Genomic DNA, 24130 nt, shown 5'->3' on the forward strand with positions numbered 1-24130 from the left:
TGTTACCATTTTCCATTCAACAAATTGTAGAACATCTACTGTGTGGCACAGACTTTCAGATCATCATGTCCTGAGTTAAGGTAACGTATATTAACCCAACCTTGAGATACCAGGTGAGACTTCCTGTAGTAGGTGACAAGCAGAGTGAATCCTGAAGGACACTTCTAGGCTGCTGGGGAGAGGGCAGGGAGCAGAGGAAGAACATTGTACCAGATTGAGCACAGCGTTTGCAAACTGGAGACCAGGTGATAAGCTTCTGATCCATCTTACTGAAACAAGAACTGATTGTTCCAGACTCTCAAAGAAGCCTATTACATTTTTTGTTGTTGTTGTTGGCACTTGATAATCTGTGATTGGGAGGTATAGACTCTTTTTTATTTTTATTTCCAGTAAATAGCAGAATGCTTTACCCTAATACCTGTTTGGCTTGGAAAACTGAATAGTGAATACCCTGAAGGTATTTTATTGTTGTAGATATTAGTATCAGTTATTGTCATATGAATTAAACGTTTTATTCCTTCCCTGAAAATTTAAAACCTACATGGTTCAGCTGTCAACTGTTGTTATTTTCTTGTGCTGCCAACAGCTCTCATTCGTAAATCTTTCAGCTCTAAGATTATTTAAGGTTTTATATGCGAAATAGTTCTCATTCTTTTATTTTGCAGATCACCATAGGAAATAACTTTTAGATTAATCATTTTTCACATTAAATTATTTCATCGTAAGTTAACTTTTGAGATCTGTTAAATACTATGCAATCAATACTTGTCTATAGACGTGGGCATTTGGTGCAGTGTTCAGCAACCACTTGTGATGCCCAGGTCCTGTATATGAGCGCCTGAGTTCCTCTTGCCATTCCAGCTTCCTGCTGGTGCATACCTTGGGAGGCGCCAGGTGATGGTTCAAGTACTTGACTTGCTGCCACTCATTTGTTCCCAATTCTTAGTTTTAACCTTGCCCAGCCTTGGCTGTTGTGGTTGTTAGGGTCGTGGGGCTGCAGATGGGAGATTTCTCTGTCACTCTCTGACTCTCTTTCTCCCTCCCCATCTCTCTCTTTCTCTCTCTCTTGCTGCCTTCAAATAAATTATAATAAAGACAAACAAAAAATATGCACTTGAGTTACTTTCTTTAATAATTTTCGTGTTCTGTAAAGGAGCAATGATACTTTATCAGACTTTGACTCTTGTACCAGCTTGCCGAATGGCCATGGGCAATTCATTTGACTTTAGAGCAAAGTCTTTCTGCACCTAAATAAAAGGAATTGGGGTCTGCACTGTGGCATAGCGGGTGCAGCTGCTGCCTGCAGTGCCAGTGGCTGCTCCTCTTCCGATCTAGCCCTCTGCTATGGCCTTAGAAAGGAGTGGGAGATGGCCCAAGTCCTTGGCCCCCTGTGCCCTCGAGGCAGACCTAGAAGAAGCTCCTGGCTTCAGATGGGCCCCTTTTGGCCGGGGCAGCCATTTGGGGAGTGAATAGCGGATGGAAAACCTCTCTTTCTCTCTCTCTCTGCCTCTCTGTAACTCTGCCTTTAAAATAAATAAATAAATACATCTTTAGAAATTAATGGAATTAAATAATGTATATGAAGTTTCCTAAAACTATGAAACATTATAATTAATATTATGGAATTTGACTTCTATCACACATTTTATAACCACCAAACAACATCTCCAGGAGGTCAGTTGTCACAGCTTATTCCATAACCTCTTGGCATGTTTTCTGTACCTGAGGCTCATTGGCACGTGCATTACTGAGCAGTGGACTGCCTAAATCATTAGGTACATACATTTCTGTAACCCGAGACTAGACAAGACCTGATGCTTTACAAACACTTCTCGTGTCCTAGGATAAGAAACGGAAGAAGGTAGGAATGGTGTCAGGCTGCTGGCACACCTTTGTTTTCTCAGTGTATTCATGGTTGGAGGATAGGTTCCCATGGGTGCAGAGAGTTAAAATTATGTTCTCTTCCTAACTCCTTCTAACTGTGTTCACAATGCAGTCAATGAGGTTAGTGGGAATTTCTTATCACAAAATAGTTGAAAGTGCTGCTGGATGAAGTCTTTTCTATCTTCCTGCTTCTGTCTTTCCCTCTGTGTCCATCTCCCCCATTGTATTCTCTGTTTTTTTCCACATACTCTGTCATTTCTAAGCGTCTGTTTTAAGGCTGACTTCCCTACATTCTTGGTTATTCTTGTATTCCCTTTTCTCTGGTAACGTGATTTAATCCAGCAAATTACTACAGTCATTTTTTTCCTTATCATTTATTCCTTATATTTATGGAAAGTATGTAAGTTGTCTTTTGAATCCAATATAGTAACTAAAAATAGATTATTAAATTGCATTTCCCATATGGTGTGTCTCTGAGTACCATGAAAGTGAGTGCTTACATTAACAATGAGAGTGTAATGTACCATGATGTTAGACTGCTTCAACAATGTGTGTCCCAGCCTTTAAGTGCTGCTGTTTGCACCCTTTGGCCTAGTAATTCCCTATCTTAGAAAATGACCTTGATTAATGAGATGACTATGTGCAACATCCTCAATGTCCAGCAATAAAGGAGGATGGTTACATAGACTGTTATAACCACTGAAAATTATAGCATAGAGAAGGTACATAATTTTTAAAATATAAGATTTATATTTATAGTTGATCTTGGTGGGTGGACAGAGATTTAATATCCAAAGATGATGAGTATATAAATTGGCACAATTTTTATAGCAGTATGGCAATATATCCATTTAAAATTCAGATATATTTTGACCGAATAATTATATGTCTAGATTGCCATACTGATAAAATAGAATGTGCTAGAATATATGAAATTATTTTTTAAAGATTTATTTATTTGTAAGACAGAATTAGAGAGAGAGAGAGATCTTCCATCTGCTGAGTGACTTACCAAATGAACTCAGCTCCATGGCCAAAGCCAGGAGCTTCAGTCACATCTCCTAGGTGACAATGGCCCAGGGACTTGGGCCATCTTCTGCTGCTTTCCCAGGCACCTTGGCAGGGAACTGGATCAGAAGTAGAGCAGCCAGAACACAAACCAGCATCCATATGGGATGCTGGTGCTACAGGTGGTGGCTAACCCACTGTGCTGCAGTGCCAGTCGCACAGTGATTTTTTAAGATTTTATTTATTGGAAAGGTAGAGTTACAGGAGGAGTGGCGGGGGGAGGGGGGGAGATCTTCCATCTGTTGGCTTACTCCCCAAAGATGATGTTTGCCAGTTTCATCCATTTTGTTGTAAATGATAGGAACTCTTTTTTTTTTTTTTTTTTTTTGGAATTCTTTTTCTTTTTTAAACCACTGTGTAGTATTTCATGGTGTACATATCCCATAATTTCTTTACCCAGTCTTCAGTTGGTGGACGTTTGGGTTGATTTTGTATCTTAGTTATTGTGGATTGAGCTGCAATAAACATAGAGGTGCAGATAACTCTTTCATATGCTGATTTCATTTCCCTTGGATAAATTCCCAGGTGTAGGATGGCTGAATCTTGTGGTATATCTATATTCAGATTTCTGAGGTATCTCCATAATGTCTTCCACAGAGGCTGTACCAGTTTACATTACCACCAAGAGTGGATTAAGGTACCTTTTTCCACACATCCTTGCCAGCATTTGTTCTTTCTTGATTAATGTATGAAAGCCATTCTAATGGGCATGAGGCGAAACCTCATTGTGGCTTTGATTTGCATTTCCCTGATGGCTAGTGATCTTGAGCATTTTTTCATGTGTCTATTGGCCATTTGAATTTCCTCTTTTGAAAAATACCTATTTAAGTCCTTTGCTCATTTCTCAACTGGGTTGTTTGTTGTTGAGTTTCTTGAGCTCTTTATAGATTCTGGTTATTATTTATCAGTTGCATAGTTTGCAGATAATTTCTCCCATTCTGTCAGTTACTGCTTCACTTTGCTCACTGTTTCCTTTGCAGTGCAGAAGCTTCTCAATTTGATGTCATCCCATTTGTCAATTTTGGCTTTGATTGTGTCTCTGAGGTCTTTTACAATAACTCTTTGCCTATGCCAATGTCTTCCAGGGTTTCCCCAGTGTTCTCTAATAATTTGATGGTATCAAGTCATAGATATAGGTCTTTAATCCATTTTGAGTGGATTTTTGTGTAAGGTATAAAATATGCATCTTCATACTTGCATATGGAGATCCAGTTTTTTCAGCACCATTTGTTGAAGAGACTGTCCTTGTTCCAGGGATGGATTTTAGCTCATTTGGCAAAGATAAGTTGGCTGTAGATGTGTGGGTTGATTTCTGAAGTTTCTGTTCTGTCCCATTGCTCTATCCATCTGTTTTTGTACCAATACCAGGCTGTTTTGATTATAACTGCCCCATAGTATGCCTTAAAATCTAGTATTGTGATGCCTCTGGCTTTGTTTTTGTCGTTTAAGATTGCTTTAGCTATTTGAGGCCTCCTGTGTTTCCATATATTGAATTTCAGCATCATTTTTCTGTATCTGAAAAGAATGTCCTTGGAATTTTGATTGGTATCACATTTAATCTGTAAACTGCCTTTGGAAATACGGACATTTTGATGATATTGATTCTTCCAATCCTTGAACATGGAAGATTTTTCTATTTTTTTTCATGTCTTCTATTTCTTTCTTTAATGTTTTATAATTCTCATAGAAATCTTTGGTGTCCTTGGTTAAATTCATTCCAAGGCATTTGATTTTTTTGGTAACTATTATGAATGGGATTCATCTTAGAAGTTCTTTCTCAGCTGTGACATTATGTTTACAAGGCTGTTGATTCTTGTGTGTTGATTTTTATATCCTGCCACTTTATCAGACTCTTTTATGAGTTGCAGTGGTATCTTAGTGGAGTTTTTTGGATCCCCTGTATGTAGAATCATGTCATCTGCAAATTGAGATAGTTTGACTTCTTCCTTCCCAATTTTTGTCCTATGATTTCTTTTTCTTGCCTAATGGCTCTGGCTGAAACTTCTAGGATTATCTTGAATAGCAGTGGTAGGAGTGGGCATCCTTGTCTGGTTCTGGATCTCAATGAGAATGCTTCCAACTTTTCCTCATTCAATAGGACGCTAGCCATGGGTTTGTCATAAATTACCTTGATTGTGTTTAGGAATGTTCCTTCTATACTCAGTTTGCTTAGAGTTTTCATCGTGAAAAGGTGTTGTATTTTATCAGATGCTTTCACTGCATCTATGGAGATAATCATATGGTTTTTATTCTTCAGTTTGTTGATGTCATGTATCACATTGATTGATTTCGAATGTTGAACCATCCCAGCATACCAGGGGTAAATCCCACTTGGTCCAGGAGAATGAGCTTTCTGATGTGTTGTTGGATTTGATTGGCTAGAATGTTGTTGAGAATTTTTGAGTATATGTTCATCAGAGAAATTGGTCTGTAGTTCTCTTTCTCTGTTGCATTTTTTCAGCTTTATGAATTAAGGTGATGCTTGCTTTAATAGAAGCAGTTTGGGAGGATTCCCTCCCTTTCAGTTGTTTTTAATAGCTTGAGAAGAATTGTAGTCAGTTCTTCTTTAAATGTCTGGTAGAATTCAGCAGTGAAGCCATCTGGTCCTGGGATTTTCTTTGCTGGGAGTGTCTGTATCTGATTCAATTTCCACCTTGGTTATAGATCTGTTTAGTTTTTTTGTGTGTGTTCGTGACTCAATTTAGTTAGGTTGGATGTGTCCAGGAATCTATCCATTTCTTCTAAGTGTCCTGAGTTGTTGGCATACAGCCCTTTGTAGTAATTTCTGATGGTTCTTTTTATTTTTGTGGTGACTGTTGTTGCATTTCCCTTTTCATCTCTAATTTTACTGATTTGGGTCTTTCCCTTTTTTGGTTAGTTAGGCCAAAGGTGTGTCAATTTTGTTTATTTTTTCAAAAAAACAGCTCTTCATTTTGATCTTTCATATTTTTTATTTCATTTTTGTTGATTTCTTCTCTAATTTTAATTATTTCTTTTCTCCTACTGGTTTTGGGTTTGGTTTGCTGTTGTTTTTCTAGGTCCTTGAAATGCATTGGTAGCGCATTTATTTGGTACCTTTCTAATTTCTTGATGTAGGTACCAGTTGCTATAATCTTTCCTCTTAAACACTGCTTTTGCTGTATCGTATGAATTTTGATATGTTGTATTGTCTTTATTCATTTCCATAAATTTTTTAACTTCTCTTTTGATTTCTTCAATAACTCACTGTTCATTCAGGAGCGTGTTGTTCAGTCTCCATGTGTTTGCATGTATTCTAGAGATTTTGTTAATTTCCAACGTCATCCCATTGTGGTCAAAGAAGATGTATGATATGATTTGATTTTGTTGAATTTGCTGAGACTTGCTTTATGGCCTAGCATGTGATCTGTTGTAGAGAAAGTTACATGGATTGGTGAAAAAAATGTGTATTCCGCGTCTGTAGGATGAAAAGTTCTTTAGATATCCACTAGGTCCATTAAATCTATAGTGTTGATTAAGTCTGTTTCCTTGCTGATTTTCTGTCTGGTTGATCTGTCGATTGCTGAAAGTGGAGTATTAAAGTCCTCCATTACTATTGTAATGGAGTCTGTCTCCCTTTAGATCCATTAACATTTCTTTAAAAAAGCCAGGTGCCCTGTAATTAGGGGCATGTACATTTATAATAGTCACATCTTCCTGTTGAATTGATCCCTTAATCATTACATAGTGCCCTTCTTTGTCTCTTATAACAGTTTTTGTGTTAAAGTCTATTTTGTCTGGTATTAGGATAGCTCCACCAGCTCTTTTTTGGCTTCTGTCAGCATGGAATATCTTTTTCCATCCTTCCCTGTGTGTGTGTGTGTGTGTGTGTGTGTGTCTTTGTTGGTGAGATGTTTCTTGTAGGCAGCAAATAATGTGTTTTGTTTTTTAATCCATTCTGACAGTATGTATCTTTTAACTGGAGAGTTGAGGCCATTTACATTCAAGGTGACTATTGATACGTAATGACTTTGCCCTGCCATTTTTCCATAAAAATTCCTGTTGTTTACTTTGGGTTTTCTTTGTATTTTCACTGGGGGGTTTTCTGCCTCACCTTTTTTCATAGTGGTGACTGTGTTTCTGTGTTTCTGTATGCAGCACATCCTTAAGCATCTTTTGTAAGGTTAGACAAGTGGTGACAAATTCTTTAAATTTCTGTTTATTATGGAAGGTCTTTATTTCACCTTCATTCATAGACGAGAGCTTTGCAGGGTATAGTACTCTGGATTGACAGTTTTTTTCTCTTAAAACTTCTTAAGTATTTCACCATTCTCTCCTCGCCTGTAGGGTTTCTGTTGAGAACTCAGCTGTGAGTCTAATCTGGCATTTCTTTCATGCACATTTTAGAATCTTTATGTTTTATTGTGGAGAGTTTGACTACAGTGAGTCGTGGTGAAGATTTTTTTTCTGGTCATGTCTGTTAGAAGTTTTATGTACTTCCTGTACTTGCATGTCCCTTTCTTTTTCCAAATTAGGGAAGTTTCCTGTAATTATTTCACTAAAAAGACCTTCTAATCCATTGTCTCTTTCCATGTCTTCAGGAACTCTTATGACCCATATATTGGGTCATTTAATAGTATCCCATAAATCTCCAACAGTTTTTTAGTTTTCTAATTTCTTTTTTTGTTTGTTTGACTGCAAAATTTCCAGATATCTGTTTTCTAAGTCAGATAGTCATTCTTCTGCCTCACTGATTCTGTTGTTAGGCTTTCCACCAAATTCTTTATTTGATCCATTAAATTCTTCATTTTCATTATTTCTTTTTTTTATTTATTTATTTTTTTAAAATTTTTGACAGGCAGAGTGGACAGTGAGAGAGAGAGACAAAAAGAGAAAGGTCTTCCTTTGCCGTTGGTTCACCCTCCAATGACCCCCACGGCCGGCGCGCTGCAGCCGGCGCACCGTGCTGATCCAAAGCCAGGAGCCAGGTGCTTCTCCTGGTCTCCCGTGTGGGTGCAGGGCCCAAGCACTTGGGCCATCCTCCACTGCACTCCTGGGCCACAGTAGAGAGCTGACCTGGAAGTGGGGCAACCGGGACAGAATCCGGTGCCCCGACCGGGACTAGAACCCAGTGTGCCGGCGCTGTAAGGTGGAGGAATAGCCTATTGAGCCATGGCGCTGGCCCCATTTCCATTATTTCCTTTTGATTTCTCTTTAAAAATATCAGTTTCATGGTTGGTAAGAACTTTCATTCATGTCATGTATTGATTTCTTTAATTCATGGATTTGCTTCTGATTATTTGTAAGTAATCCTATAATCCATTTTTTTAAATCATTTCCAGCATTTCTTCAGTCCCTTCATCTTCACATTCTAGAACTGAAGTGTTATGTTCCTTTTGGGGCATCATGTTGTCTTCTTTATTCTTGTTTCTTGAATTGCTGTATTTATTTTTAATCATTTGTGGAGATATTTGTTGGTTTTTGTTTTTTTTCCGTGTGGTGGCTTTTATCTTTGAACTGTGTCTCTATAGCTTTAGTGGAATGTGTGGTATTTCAGTGTGCTGGGTTTAGCTAGGGAGCTCTGTTTAGTGATCCAGGTTGAGGGGAGTGTCCAAGGTGACACCCAAGTTTGGTGTAGTAAATCTTTTTTTTTTTAATCACATCTCTGTTGGTGGAGTCTCACGCTCACCTCTCCTCCAGGGAGACCGTTGTCTGGGCATTAGCCCCACTGCATACAGTATTCATTTGCACTGCCACAAGAACCACACAAAAGATTTCTACAGTCCTTGGTGTGAGCACAAATCCCACAGCAATGACCCTCACCAGGGAATCAAGGAGCCCCGAGCATGTGGAGTCACCCATAGGAACTACCCAAAGACCCAGCCACACCCTGTGCCCTCCCACGCAACCACAGTGTTTCACAGGCCCAGCACACAAGGCTCCCACAATCAGGAGCACCCAGCCCCTCATCAATTCTCCAAGCCAACTTAGGAGTTTCCTCTTGGATGGTTGTCAAAATGGCACCCACCCCCTCTCTGCTGGTTACAGGACACCATTTCTGGGTGGTCAGGGAGAAACATGCCCCCTTTTGTTCTTCTAGTTTGGCAGGCCATACTCATGTCAGGCTCTTCCCACAGCTTTATTGCCAGTGGCTTGGGCTGCTACAGTCTGGTCTCACCTCACTCTCCAGAGCTGATCCTGAGGCTGCTGCTGGGGTTCTGAGTTGTGCACACCTACACCCTCTGCGTAGATCCACAGTGTCCCTCTAATTTGCGTGGCATTTCCTCTGCAGTTTTCTCCCTAATGCTTACCTGAAATTGCAGTCTCTCCACTTTTTTTTTTTTTAAGCTCTCTTCCCCTAGACCAGAGCAGTGAGTTCCTATTCCTCCAGCTTGATTTTGTTAGATACCAAATAGTTTCTCTTTTAGCAATCTGTAGGAAATAATCAAGACTTTTGACAGTTGTAAAATGAAGATAAGTTTGTCTTTATGTAATTGCAAAATAATATTAGGCTATATCTAACAATAGAGAGTTGATGAAATAAATTACATATTCTGTCAGTGGAGAATGAAGCAGCATTTCTAATCCTCACTGTAGATGACTCTGATGGTATCATCCTCTTCGACACACAAGTACGTGCACGTATGGGGTGGGGAAGAGGAACACTAAAAGGTGAACTATTTTTCCCTGTGTGTGTAGCTACAGATGACTTTTAAAGTTTTTCCCTCAATCAGTATAATTATGTTTATAATATAAATAAAAACTATGGCATTTTTTAATTTAAAAAATTAACAAAATGTTTATAAAAGGAAGATATATGCCAAAATTTTATACAGTAACTGTTTTCAAGTGGTAGGATTAAAGGTAATTTTTTATACTTTTTATGTCTTTTCTATATTTTCTTTAATGAGGAAATGAATACACTAACTTTTTATTTAGAAACAAAGATTTTGTATTTTAGCTTTTTTTTTTTTTTTTTTTTTATTTTTGACAGGCAGAGTGGACAGTGAGAGAGAGAGACAGAGAGAAAGGTCTTCCTTTGCCGTTGGTTCACCCTCCAATGGCCGCCGCGGCCGGCGCGCTGCGGCCGGCGCACCTCGCTGATCCGATGGCAGGAGCCAGGAGCCAGGTGCTTTTCCTGGTCTCCCATGGGGTGCAGGGCCCAAGCACCTGGGCCATCCTCCACTGCACTCCCTGGCCACAGCAGAGGGCTGGCTTGGAAGAGGGGCAACCGGGACAGAATCCGGCGCCCCGACTGGGACTAGAACCCGGTGTGCCGGCGCCGCTAGGCGGAGGATTAGCCTAGTGAGCCGCGGCGCCGGCGTATTTTAGCTTTGTTAGAAGCATTGTTGATGAGCATTTAACATAGTGCTAAGTAGTTTATGTATCGTTAACAAACTTCAAAAATTTTGTATTTTCACTTTTAGGCCAGAAATGTACATACAGGAGAGTTGGCTGCAGTAAAAATCATCAAACTGGAGCCTGGTATGTATTAAAATCCTAAAGACAAATTTTGAACCCTTTCTTCCATGGTTTATAAGCATAAGACTTAAAAAAAATTTCTATATTTCCTTTCTTGTTTCCTTTCTTCCCAAAATAAGTCTTTTTATGAGTTCTGTCAAGTCAGTACAATATCTCCAATTTGGTTACGTTGAATTCTGTGGAAGGTGAATATTAAAGGCAAGTTTGATGTGACAGTTTTGTTGCCAAGTACAATTTAAAATGTACACATTCAAAAATTAGGAGGTGCATTGACTGACTACTAATTTTCTTGTAAGAATAATAGGAACATTTCAGGATATTTTGATTAGGAAAATATTCATTGGTTTTTGGGGGTGTATTCAGATAATATTGGGGATAATATTTTGTATGTTTGTTGTTCCCTTGCTGGTTGATTTAGATTTAATAAATAACAGTCTTAACTTCATATTTCATTAACACCTGTCTGTCAGTGATTGAAAACACACTGAGCAATTTGCTTTGAAAACTGAACTGTATAAAACCTGAAATAATTGTATGATTTTTGATAGAATGAAAGTTTCTAATAAAACCAGTAGTAGTTTTTGACCAGGTAGGTGACTATTTAGAATCATCTGTTGATTCACATATCAAGACATGGGGAGTAATTTTGTGACTGTAATTATGCCAGTTTGTTAATTTAAGCAGTTAAAATGTTTTTATAATTCAGTAATTAGATCATTACATGCAAGATGATATTACTCAGGTAGCATGTACTAGAACACTAAAAATAAGCTTTCAAGGGCAGGCCTTTGGCCTAGCAGTTAAGACACCTGGTTTCAATACCTGTGTCCTGCTCCCAACTATAGCTTCTTGCTAATGCAGACCTTGGGAGATAGCTCCAATTACTGGGTTCCTGAAACCCAAGGGAGACCTTGATTGAGTTCCCAGCTCCATTCTCCAGCCCTTGCAGGCAGGCTTTTGGGGAATGAACCAGTAAATTGGAGCATGCCCACTCTGTGTTTCTCCCTCCCTCTTTCTGGAATACATTTTTTAAAAAATAAAACCCTTTCACATATGATACTGTATCTTTTTCTCCTGGTAGGTAGAAGTTGTTAATAATAGTATTTAACAGTTTTGTTACTAAGTTCCACCAGTGTGTATATAATGATCTCCAGAATGTCACTGACACAAATAGAAGGGACTATAACAAAATCATACACACATGTGCCTCTCCTTGGGGAGTTCAGGGGGTGGCTGTAGTCCAGATGCTGGGCTGGATCTCAGAGGAGACAAAGGTGTTTATTCTTTTTCTGCCTTCAGTGTGCACTGGGTTTGAAAAACACAGTTGTACTTATTTGACTTGAGGATATGACTTTTAGTTATCATACATATCTTGAATTAATTAATTTTTTAAATCCTGCAATTTTAACTTGTCAGTAAGCTGTATATTATTAGAACAATATACGAAGGCAATTCTGTCAAAAAAGAAAAATGTATCATGTATATGATATTACTTAACATATAAGGATTAAGTGTTGCATTCCTAAGAGCCTTTGAAAGGATAGAATTTCTTATTACCTTGTTTGTAAAACCTACTGATTTTATGTTAGTAGAGGTTACTCATAACTAAAGATTGAGTAATGGTTAAACTGCCCCAGAGGCACCAGCCTGTTGACTCAGCTTCATAAATGCACGTGGCCAGTAGACACCCAGCTAGCGCCCTCCCTGCCACTAAGATACCCAAGATCAAGGTCAGCTTGGCCAAAGGGGTAGCGAGGAAGGGCCTAAAAGGGGATTGGCAAGATTGTTGGCTAAGCCTGCTCCTGCCTGAGCTGAAACAAAGCCAGAAAAGACAGCTAGGAAGGATAAGTCTTTGGACAATAAAGTGCAAACAAAAGGGAAGAAAGGAGAGAGGGAAAACTGGCCAAGGTGTCTCACCAAGAAACTGAAGATTTGCCTGAAGAAAGTGGAGAATCTAAAAATGAGGAGAGGCCAGCCTCCAATGAAGTGGCAGAGAAAGAAGCTGAGTCTGATTAACATCATACACCATATCTTATCAGTGTCTCTGCCTACTTGCACAGTCCAGAGGAATATTTTTATCAACTATTTTGTAAATGCAAATTTGTAGTAGCCCTAGAAACATTTTTTTCTTGCAGAATTATTTATTTGAACAGCAGAGTTACAGAGAGGCAGAGGCAGAGAGAGAGGGAGAAGTCTTCCATCCACTGGTTCACTCTCCAGATGGCCACGATGGCCAGAGCTGCGCCTTTCTGAAGCCAGGAGCCAGGAGCCAGGAGCTTCTTCCAGATCTCCCACCTGGATGCAGGGGCCCAAGGATTTGGGCCATCCTCTGCTGCTTTCCCAGGCACATGAGCAGGGAGCTGGATCGGACATAGAGCAGCCAGGTCTTGAACTAGCGCCCATATGGAATGCTGGCATCACAGGCAGAGACTTAACCTGCCACACCACAACACCGGCCCCCTAGACTTAGTTTTATGATAAATGGATTCAGTGCCCACTATTGGTCTTTTTATGCCTTCTTACTTATTTTGTGTCCAGTATCAAAAGATGAATGATATCAAATAGATTTTCCTATAAGTATTAGGAATAGTATAATTTTTTTTTTTTTTAATTTGGAGGACAGAGGGAGATCTTCATTCTGCTGGTTCACTTCCCAATAGCCTACAGTAGCTGAGGCTGAGCCAGACTGAAGTCTGCAGCCCAGAACTCAGTGAGTGGCAGGAACCCGAGTACTTGAACCTAGTATCTCTCAGGGTGCATATTAGCAGGAAGCTGGATTTGGGACCAGAGCCAGAACTCAAACTTAGGTAGGTCAGTATGGGATGTGGGCTTCCCAAGCAGCATCTTCATAATAATATAATTTGAATCCACAGATTGACTTGTCTTCCCAAACCTGCTCTTCCTTCTGCCTTACCACATTTGATGAGCAGTTAGCCAAGCCAAAAATCTGGGCATTACCCATGATTTCTTCTTTTAGTTGACAGAGTCAGTCTGTCAGCACATTCCTTCAGCTTCACCTCCAAAGCATACCGGGAATCCATCTCTTTCTTTTTCTTGCCATCTCCACCCTCCTGGTCTCCCTGTTTCCCCGCCTACACCTCCCATTTCCTACCATCTTGTTTCCATAAAGCCCTGGAGTGAACCTTTTAAAACAAAGCAGGTCATGCTCTCTGCTGCTTAAATCCTCTGTTGAGCTTCCCAGTCCATTTAGAATCACATTCAGACTTTCAGCCTTAATTATGAAAAGCCCTTCATGATGTGCTGTATTTTCTTTTTATTTAAAAACAGCTCAGTATGAAACTAATCCTTTCAGTTTGCCTGAAGTGCTGTTTTTCATGAGCTTTGCTCAGAAGGCTCCTGGTCATTCACTTCACAGCTTAAACATCGTGTCCTAAGAGAGACCACCTTAAATAGCCACCCAAGCCCCTGTTATTTTAGATCTTTGCCTAGGACATGTGGCTGCCTGATACTTGATTTATGTATATATTTATCTGTTTGTCCTTCTTCCCTAGAATGATCCATGAGAGTTGTGATTTTAGGTCTTTGCTGTTGTATTGTAGCCCCTGGGATGTTAGGAGGGGACTTTAAGAATGTTCATTGAACCTTATTCTCAATTTGATTTTTCTACAAATTATTATTTGTATTATTCCATGTAAGGACATTACACATGCCTTTCTGTTGCTTTTGAATAAGAATGGCCACTTGACTATGTACAGAATGATTGTATTACATATTCTTTTCCTATCCTCAAAAAAATCTACATTTTTTTCCCTAGAATGTTACTGAATACAACTGTTAGTCCTGATTTTTTTTTCTCCTTGTAGAAGCCTTGTTGCTTCTGCATGAATGTAGCAGGAGCTAGTAATTTTTTCCTTGTCACTGAAATAAATAAATTCAACAGAATATATCTTGGTCTTGATCATTTTCACAGGTTTTTCCCTCTGAAAATACTGAGCTTTTTTTCATATGTATTTTTGGTTCTTTCTCTACTTCAAGAAATTTTCTTTTATGATTCCTGATTTTTAAAAGTTCAGTACTTTGGGGATACCAGTTGTTCCTGTTAGCTCTCTGTTACTTTATATGTGTCTTTTTTCTCTCTAGACGTGTTTAGCTATCCTCTCTACTGTGCATGATTTTTTAAATCTGCCTTCAGATCAGTGGCTAACTTGTCGCCAATGCTTCTGTTCCTTCTTGTTTCTGATGCTTATGTTGGTTCTATGCAAGTATTATTTTCTTTTCAATTTTTTCCCTCTTAAATCTCCAGGCATTCTTTTAATTTCATTTTATTGCGTTATTTTTTTATGCCCTTCTTGTTTATTTTCATTTCCTTGAGAATTTGAAGCACTGTTATCTAAAATTTTCTTTAAAAATAAGCTCTCCTTGTTTTTTGCATCTTGAATTTACTTTTTTTTTTTTGCTATAAAATTTTTTGTGAGTGATCAGTAGTTTTTTTATCATTGTCATGGTGTTTAGCAAAGTATATGTCGTTCTTCACATGTTTGTAAGAGACTTAAAGGAATTTTTAAGTCAAAAAATATAATGATATGCCAATGAATTCTCTCTGCATTCAGTTTAGGTACTTTAAATCTGTAGACAGCTGTATTTCAAAAATGGATTCTTAACTGTATTCAACAGCTAAAAAGAAAAACTTGCACTAAGGCCAGGATAATACAGAAGTGCTTCCTTGTATTGATTTAATAGAGGAGCTGGTTGAGAATTATATTTAGACATGAAAAGATAATTACTTGCCAGTATGACTTAAAAAAAACTTCTGACCGTTAAAACATCAGCAAGATTTTTTTTTAAAGTAAATGAAATCCCAGCTGTACACTTAATTGTACATTCCATCCCCCCAGTTAAAAATAGGATATGAAATGTACAGTAATTTTAGAGGTCTAAATGTTATTACAGATTTACTGACTTACCACTGGCTATGTATTTTTGTAACATAGTCAAAATTTTAGTGAAATAAATTTCTTTTGAGGTTCTTCCTAATACTCATAAAATGCTTAAGTAAACCTTAGATTGAAAAGTAAAAACAGATTAGCACACAGAATTTATTTTAATTAGCCACAAAAATAATTGTAAAAGAAAATGAAGCAGGCATTCCTTACTATGCCCTATGTTCTTATTGGTCTTTGTATACACAGGCAAATTATTGTTTTCAGAAATGATTTAACCATTTCTCTCTCATTTTTGCAGTAGATATTTATTAAACATAGAAACTTACAAAAGGTGATATTCAACAGAGTTTGACTTACCAGTGATTGGCATTGAAAATAATATCATTTTCCATTTCTTTGGTAAGGCATCAGGAATACTCAGAAAATGCCTTAGATACGGTGACTCATGCCTCCCTGTTTTCTTGTCTTAGGTCTGAATTTCAGCCTGCCATCTAAGTCATTTCACATGTGCTCATTTTGCTCAACTTAGCTAGTGGTGCTGTGCACCAGAGTAGGAACAGAATCCCTGGGAAAGTCAACCATCTAATCTTATTTTCCCTTCTCTTTTCTCCTCTTCTCTGATTCGCACCCCTCCCCCCCTTCTTTTTTTGGAAGGAAACTGCATGATAGTATTTTAAACTGATGTCAGTTACAGCTTGTTGAAAACTGTGAGCTTTGCTTACAGGAATGGAATCACTCCCTGGGGTGATAAATGCAATATAATTTTGTTCTCTGCCTTGTTTTTTAATATGCTAAATTGGAAATCTTCATAAAATAGCCCAATGTTTTAAATAGAATATAGCCGGTGCTGCAGCTCACTAGGCTAATCCTTCGCCTTGCGGCGCCGGCACACCGGGTTCTAGTCCCGGTCGGGGCGCTGGATTCTGTCCCGGTTGCCCCTCTTCCAGGCCAGTTCTCTGCTGTGGCCAGGGAGTGCAGTGGAGGATGGCCCAAGTACTTGGGCCCTGCACCCCATGGGAGACCAGGAGAAGCACCTGGCACCTGGCTCCTGCCATCGGATCAGCGCGGTGCGCCGGCCGCAGCGCACTGGCAGTGGCAGCCATTGGAGGGTGAACCAACGGCAAAGAAAGACCTTTCTCTCTCTCTCTCCCTCTCACTGTCCACTCTGCCTGTCAAAAAAATATAAATAAATAAATAATAGACTATGAATAGAATAATAAATTAAGGGTACTTTCTTAATTTAGAGAGTTTTCAAGATTGGTAGGAAAAGTAAACTTCTGTGCTTTCAGAAAATACTTCATCCTATTTCCTAGAAGTGTAACCCAGAAAAAGTAGAGTAAATTTTAAAAGTACAAAGATTTAAATGGTTATTCATTTGCCCAGTGAATATTCTTAAGAGAAATCCCAAGGGAAGGGCTTTGTCCAAATAGAACAGGGTCTCTGATATTCTGGTTAAGTGGTGTGATCTTGCTTTGCAGAAATTCTGTTTAAAAATTTAACAACTTGGAATTTTAAAAATGATCTTGAAAATGAACTGTTTTGTGCCATACTGTCACATTTCAAGACTGAATTGATGGCAGGTGTTAATTTGAGGACACAAATGGCCACCAAAAATATTATTTTATTGGTTTTAAGTAATGTAGAAATTTTGTGATATTTGTAATGCTAAGGTACTTTGATTTCTCCCATTTGCTTCTGAATGCAAGAGAAAATTGAAATGGTTATACTTTTTGTTATTATAGTAACAAAAATTAATCTTAGGTATCAGATTCTAAAACTGGTGTTCAGTCTCAGATTCTGAATTTGTTAATTTTAAACTGATAGAGATTTTCTCTCTAGGTGGATTTTCACAACCTAAGATGGGCCCCCAATAGAAAGTGTATTGTTAGAAATGACTATTCTGTCTGTCAGTGTGCTTACATTCATTTGCTCAGTGGGGAAAATAATCATATTTCCTTATTATCAACCAAAACAATCAGACTATTAAATTGCCACCATTGTGTCATTATATTTTTCATGGGTATGTGAAAACTGACAAAATATTTAGTATTAGGTTGTTTAGGACAGGTGTTATGGCATAGAGGGTAAAGCTGTTGCCTGCAATGCTGGCATCCCATACAGACACCATTTCACGTACTGGCTGCTCCACTCCAGTCCAGCTCCCTGCTAATGGCCTGGAAAAAGGAGCAGAAGATGGCCCAAGTGCTTGGACCTCTGCCAACCATGTGGGAGGCCCAGAAGAAGCCCCTGGCTCCTGATTCCACCTGGCCCACCCCCAGCCATCTAGGGAGTGAACCAGCATTTGGAAGATAATCTCTCTCTCTAACTCTGACATTCAAATAAATAAACCTCTAAAGAAATATATGTATGGCATATCTAAAATATGTAAAGCTTTGTTGTGACTCTGAATTGAAAGAGTTAGAAATACAAAATATATAAAATATCTGCTTTAAGCACGAAGATTTTATTTATTTACCTGAGACAATATTTTTCTTTTTTTAGTTTTTCTTTCTTGACCTTGAGTGATTTTCTTTGATTTTTGAGTAAAAGTCAGTCTATCTGAACACAACTGATTTTAAACCTGAAGTTGCTTTTCGTAAGACCACTGAACAATAATATCTAATCAAACATATTTTATAATGATGTCCTAACAAAGAGCATTTGATGTGTCTGTCTTGATCTCTGACATGCAGTAGTCTTGCTGTTGTATTTATTCCACGTTTGTGTGCTAAGTGCTATATGTTCATTCACAGCAGAGAGAACTACAAAAGCAGAAACGGGGAGCCTGAGAATCTGTTAGAAAAATGACTGCCAATTTGATATGGCTAAAATATACAGTGTTTGGGAACGTAGTAGAAAAGAAAGTTAAATAGGTGAAATGAATACGGATGCTGCTTAATAAATGAAACTGTGGCTTAGAAGGGTTAAATAACCCAAAATCCGGTGAAGGTCTAAAGTTTTGAAATCAAATATGGCTCAGGTGCTTTTATGTGCCTTTGTGTAACACACTTGCAATAATTTTATTAATTCATAAACGCTTTTTACTGAGGTAAACACTTTTTTCACATAAGTTGGAGTTTGAGAGGCAGTATTTTCATAATAAAAACAAAATCCCAGGCCGGCGCCACGGCTCAGTAGGCTAATCCTCTGCCTGCGGCGCCGGCACACCGGGTTCTAGTCCCAGTCGGGGTGCTGGATTCTGTCCCGGTTGCCCCTCTTCCAGGCCAGCTCTCTGCTGTGGCCCGGGAGTGCAGTGGAAGACGGCCCAAGTTTTTGGGCCCTGCACCCACCACCCACATGGGAGACCAGGAGAGGCACCTGGCTCCTGCCTTCAGATCAGCGCTGTGTGCTGGCCGCAGTGCGCCACCCATGGCAGCCATTGGAGGGTGAACCAACGGCAAAGGAAGACCTTTCTCTCTGTCTCTCTCACTGTCCACTCTGCCTGTTAAAAAAAAAAAAAAATCCCAATCAGTGACCAATAGATTATTTTAACATAACTTTTCTAGTTAAATAAGCAGATTTGTGATAGAAAGGTTTGGAAGGGACGTTTTTTTTTTTTTTTTTTTTTTTTGTTGACAGGCAGAATGGACAGAGAGAGAGACAGAGAGAAAAGTCTTCCTTTGCCGTTGGTTCACCCCCCAATGGCCGCTGCGGCCGGCACACCGCGCTGATCCAAAGCCAGGAGCCAGGTGCTTCCTCCTGGTCTCCCATGCAGGTGCAGGGCCCAAGGACTTGGGCCATCCTCCACTGCCCTCCCGGGCCACAGCAGAGAGCTGGCCTGGAAGAGGAGCAACCGGGACAGAATCTGGCGCCCCCACCGGGACTAGAACCTAGGGTGCCGACGCCGCAGCTGGAGGATTAGCCTAGTGATCCACAGCGCCGGCTGACAGTTTTGTTTTTTTTTTTTTTTTATGATTTATTTATTTATTTGAAAGAGTTACACAGAGAGGAGAGAGAGGGGTGGAGGAGGGAGATGGGGGGAAGAGGGCTGAGGGGGAGAGGGAGAAAAGTCTTCCATCCACTGGTCAGTTCCCAATTGGCCGCAACAGCCAGAGCTGCACTGATCTGAAGCCTGGAGCCAGGAGCTTCTTCCGGGTTTCCTATGTGGGTGCCAGGGCAAAAGGACTTGGGCCATTTTCTACTGCTTTCCCAGGCCATAGCAGAGAGCTGGATCTGATGTGGAGCAGCAGGGACTCGAACAGGCGCCCATATGGGATTCTGGCACTGCAGGCTACAGCTTCACCCGCTATGCCACAGCACTGGCCCCAAGGACAGATTTTTAAAAAGGAGAGAGTACAACAACAGACTCATAGAATGGCCGATGTCCTAAACAGGTCTCTGGCCTCAGAATCAGCCTTTAAGCATTCGGATCTGGCTGAAGAGCCCAGGAGAGTATTTCAGGCATGGAAAGCCAAGACACTCTGGGGGGAAAAAAAGGACCTAAATGAAAGATCTCTGCGAGTGAGATCCCAGTAGAAAGAACGGGCCATCAAAGAAGGAGGTACCTTTCTCTAAAGGGAGTAGAGACCTTCCACTTTGACTATGACCTTTTCTAAATAAGATCGAAGTCTGCAAACTCAAAAGGCTTCCATAGCCTTGGCAACTCATGACTAGAGCCTAGGGAGATTACTGACGCCATAAACAAGAGTGTCAGATTGTTAAGTCAACAACAGCAGTCACTGTGTACTTATTCCTCATGTGGGATCTCTGTCCTTAATGTGTTGTTCAGTGTGAATTAATGCTATAACTAGTACTCAAACAGTATTTTACACTTTATGTTCTGTGTGGGTTCAAACTGATGAAATGTTAATATATACTAAATCGATCTTCTGTATATATAGATAATTGAAAATGAATCTTGATGTGAATGGAATGGGAGAGGGAGCGGGAGATGGGAGGGGTGCGGGTGAGAGGGAAGTTATGGGGGGGAAAAAGCCATTGTAATCCATAAACTGTACTTTGGAAATTTATATTTACTAAATAAAAGTTAAAAGGGAGAGAGTACAATTACTTTTCATTTTATCACCCAGGCTTCATCATTGTGTCTGTTTTGTTTTAAATACACATAAATACACAGGCCTACATAGCAGATTGTGGCACTGCAGGTTAGGCTGTAGCCTGCAGTCCTGGCACCCCACGTGGGCGCAGGTTGAGTCCATGCTACTCTGCTTCCCATGCAGCTTTCTGCGGATCTTGTTGGGAATACAGTAGAGGACAGCCCAAATGCTTGTGCCTCTGCACCCACATGGGAGACTCAGAGGATGTTCCTAGCTCTAGGTTTTGGAGCAGCCTAGCTCCCACCATTGGAGATTTAACCAGTGGCTGGAAGACTCCCTTCCTTCCTTCCTTCCTTCCTTCCTTCCTTCCTTCCTTCCTTCCTTCCTTCCCTCCCTCCCTCCCTCCCTCCCTCCCTCCCTCCCTCCCTCCCTCCCTCCCTCCCTCCTTCCTTTTTCTTTTTTTTTCTTTTTTTTTTTTCTTTTGACAGGCAGAGTGGACAGAGAGAGACAGAGAGAAAGGTTTTCCTTTGCCGTTGGTTCACCCTCCAATGTTCGCTGCGGCCAGCGCGCTGTGGCCGGCGCACCGCGCTGATCTGATGGCAGGAGCCAGGTGCTTCTCCTGGTCTCCCATGGGGTGCAGGGCCCAAGCACTTGGGCCATCCTCCACTGCACTCCCTGGCCACAGCAGAGAGCTGGCCTGGAAGAGGGGCAACCGGGACAGAATCCAGCACCCCGACCGGGACTAGAACCCGGAGTGCTAGGTAGAGGATTAGCCTAGTGAGCCGCGGCACCGGCCGGGAAGACTTCTTTCTGTCTCTCATTCTCTCTCTCTAACTCTGACTTTTATGTAAAAATAAAATAAATCTTTAAAAGAAAAAGAAATATATATAACTATATACTTCATTTCCACATCACAGCATCCATATTTATTTCAAATATCCATGGAATATTTACAAAAACTAATTATACAGTAGGTAAATTGTTGATAAATCTCTATAGTAATTTTATAAGTAAACCATGTTCTTTAACAATACAGTAAAATAGAAACTTAACTGTAAGTTTTATTTTTAAAATTAATTTTTAGGAAATTTTGGATTAACCTGTAATACTTAAACATTCTCATGGGGTACAGTCCAGTATTTCACAACATGTAGACAGTGTCAACCAGTCATGCCAGGCAGTTAGCCTTGATGTTTCCTTGTCTTGTCTTTGTGCTTGGAGCCTACCGGCTCCTCTCTTCTAATTCTTCCCACAGAGCATAACACACTTGTGTACTGTGATCATCCCTCTGTGCTATGGACCGCAGAACCGTCACCTTCACCCAGCTACAGTTGATGCTGATTGTCCAACCTCCCCATCTGTTCCTTCCCCACCCTCCCAGACTCTAGGAATAACTGTTTTAAGTTCAGATTGTGTGTTTTATTTGCATGTATTTTTTAAAAAGATTTATTTTATTTATTTGAAACTTAGAGTTACACAGAGAGCAGGAGAGGCAGAGAGAAGAGAGAAAGAGGTCTTCCATCAGCTGGTTCACTCTCCAATTGGCCACAACAGCTGGAGCTGCACTGATCCGAAGCCAGGAGCTTCCTCCGGGTCTTCCCACAGTGGTGCAGGGGCCCAGCGATTTGGGCCATCTTCTGCTGCTTTCCCAGGCCACAGAAGAGAGCTGGATGAGAAGTGGTGCAGCCCGGCTTCGAACTAGCGCCCATATGGGATGCCAGCACTGCAGGCAGTGGCTTTACCCACTACGCCTCAGCACCAGCCCCTTGCATTTTTTTTTTTAAACTTTTCCTATATAACTTAAATACTTAAATAACATATATGATGTACCTTTTTCCACATAAATATATCATGAACATATTTTGACATTGTCACATTTTTAATGTATTAATCTGTAACTATACCAGAATGTATTTAGCCCTCAATTCATTTTTTTTGTTTGTTTGTTTTTTTATGATTTACTTATATTTATTTGAAAGGCAGAGTTACAGAGAGGGAGAGGTCTTCCCATTTTGGGTTCACTCCCCAAATGGCTCCAGTGTTTAGGGCTAGAGCAGACTAGAGCCAGGAGCCAGGAGCTTCTTCCAAGTCTCCCACTCGGGTGCAGGGACCCAAGGACTTGAACCATCTTCTACTGCTTTCCGAGGCATTAATAGAGAACTGGATCAGAAGGGAAGGAGCCAGAACTTGAATCGACACTCACATGGGAGCTTTACCCGCTAGGCAATAGTCCTGGCCCCCTTCATTATTACTATTATTTTTTTTTTAAGATTTATTTATTTACTTGAAAGGCAGTTACAGAGAGGCAGAGAAAGAGAGAGAGAGGTCTTCCATCCGCTGGTTCACTCCCCAATTGGCCACAATGGCTGAGGTGTGCCGATCCAAAGCCAGGAGCCTCTTCCAGGACTCCTACATGGGTACAGGGGCCCAAGGACTTGGGCCATCTTCCACTGCTTTCCCAGGCCACAGCAGAGAGGTGGATCGGAAGTGGAGCGCCCAGGACTCAAACCGGTGCCCACATGGGATGCTGGCACTGCAGGCGACAGCTTTATCAGCTATACCACAACGCTGGCCCCACCCCTTTATTCATTGTTAAAATATAGGGGCTGGAGCTGTGGTGTAGAGGGTAAAGCCACCACATGCAGTGCCAGTATCCCTTATGGGTGCCGGTTCGAGTCCCAGCTGCTCCACTTCCGATCCAACTCTCTGCTGTGGCCTGGAAAAGCAGTGGAAGATGGCCCAAGTCCTTTGGCCCTTGCACCCATGTAGGAGACCTGGAAGAGGCTCCTGGCTCCTGACTTCAGATCGGCACAACTCCGGTCATTGCGGCCAATTGGGGATTGAACCAGCGGATGGAATACCCCTCCCTCTACCCTCCCTCCCTCCCTCCCTCTCTCTCTCTCTGCTTCTCCTTCTCTGTGTAACTCTGACTTTCAATAAATAAATAAATCTTTTAAAAAATGTATGTAATGTAAGGCCAGCGCCGCTGCTCACTAGGCTAATTCTCCGCCTTGCAGCGCTGGCACACCGGGTTCTAGTCCCGGTCAGGGCGCCGGATTTTGTCCCAGTTGCCCCTCTTCCAGGCCAGCTCTCTGCTGTGGTCCGGGAGTGCGGTGGAGGATGGCCCAAGTGCTTGGGCCCTGCACCCACATGGGAGACCAGGAGAAGAACCTGGTTCCTGCCTTTGGATCAGCGCGATGCGCAGGCCGTAGTGTGCTGGCCACAGCGGCCATTGGAGGGTGAACCAACGGCAAAGGAAGACCTTTCTCTCTCTCTCTCACTGTCCACTCTGCCTGTCAAAAAAAAAAAAAAAAGTATGTAATGTAGTAAACATCTACATCTGTCTTATCTCCTTAAGCAAAAAATTTAAGGTAACTGAGTTCAAAGAATTTGTACACTTTTAAGGCTTCTGACTTTTAGAAAGAATGTGTCAATTTATATTTCCATTGATGTATTAAGAATTCCTAGTTCTTATCTCTAATATTTATTGTAAATTTTTTCTTCCTTCTTCCCATATATAGAGATTTGGCATAACCTAGTCAAAACTGATTTTGTTTTTTCAGGAGATGATTTTTCTTTGATTCAACAAGAAATATTTATGGTTAAAGAATGTAAACATTGTAACATCGTTGCCTACTTTGGGAGCTATCTCAGGTAAAAATCAAACTACATCTGCTCTCACTATGTGTATTTTATTCTCTGCTGCACTCTTGTTTCATTTTCATGTACATGCTGTTATACAAGGTATGTATTTTTAAAATTACGTTGTCCAGAGTTCTCAAATTTCTGGTTTTCTTCCATCTTACTTTGATAAGGACACCTTTGTATGGTTATATC

At 40.5% G+C, this 24130-nt stretch overlaps 1 protein-coding gene across 5 annotated transcripts in view; it reads left to right on the forward strand.

Moving 5' to 3' along the window:
• The window catches only part of MAP4K5 (mitogen-activated protein kinase kinase kinase kinase 5), a 118788-nt gene that overhangs the window by 20599 nt on the left and 74059 nt on the right, over nucleotides 1–24130 (forward strand). For 3 of the 5 annotated variants that reach the window (XM_051822833.3, XM_051822832.3, XM_089309723.1), the window contains 2 exons: nucleotides 10338–10395; nucleotides 23857–23947. In XM_051822833.3, the coding sequence (XP_051678793.1) occupies nucleotides 10338–10395; nucleotides 23857–23947 (149 nt within the window). The remainder of the gene's footprint in view (nucleotides 1–10337; nucleotides 10396–23856; nucleotides 23948–24130) is intronic. The other 2 variants (XM_089309721.1, XM_051822834.3) reach the window with 1 other exon arrangement.

This window comes from Oryctolagus cuniculus, chromosome 12 (genome assembly GCF_051225735.1).
Source record: "Oryctolagus cuniculus isolate XC-2025 breed Fujian yellow rabbit chromosome 12, ASM5122573v1, whole genome shotgun sequence".
Taxonomy (NCBI): Eukaryota; Metazoa; Chordata; class Mammalia; order Lagomorpha; family Leporidae; genus Oryctolagus; species Oryctolagus cuniculus.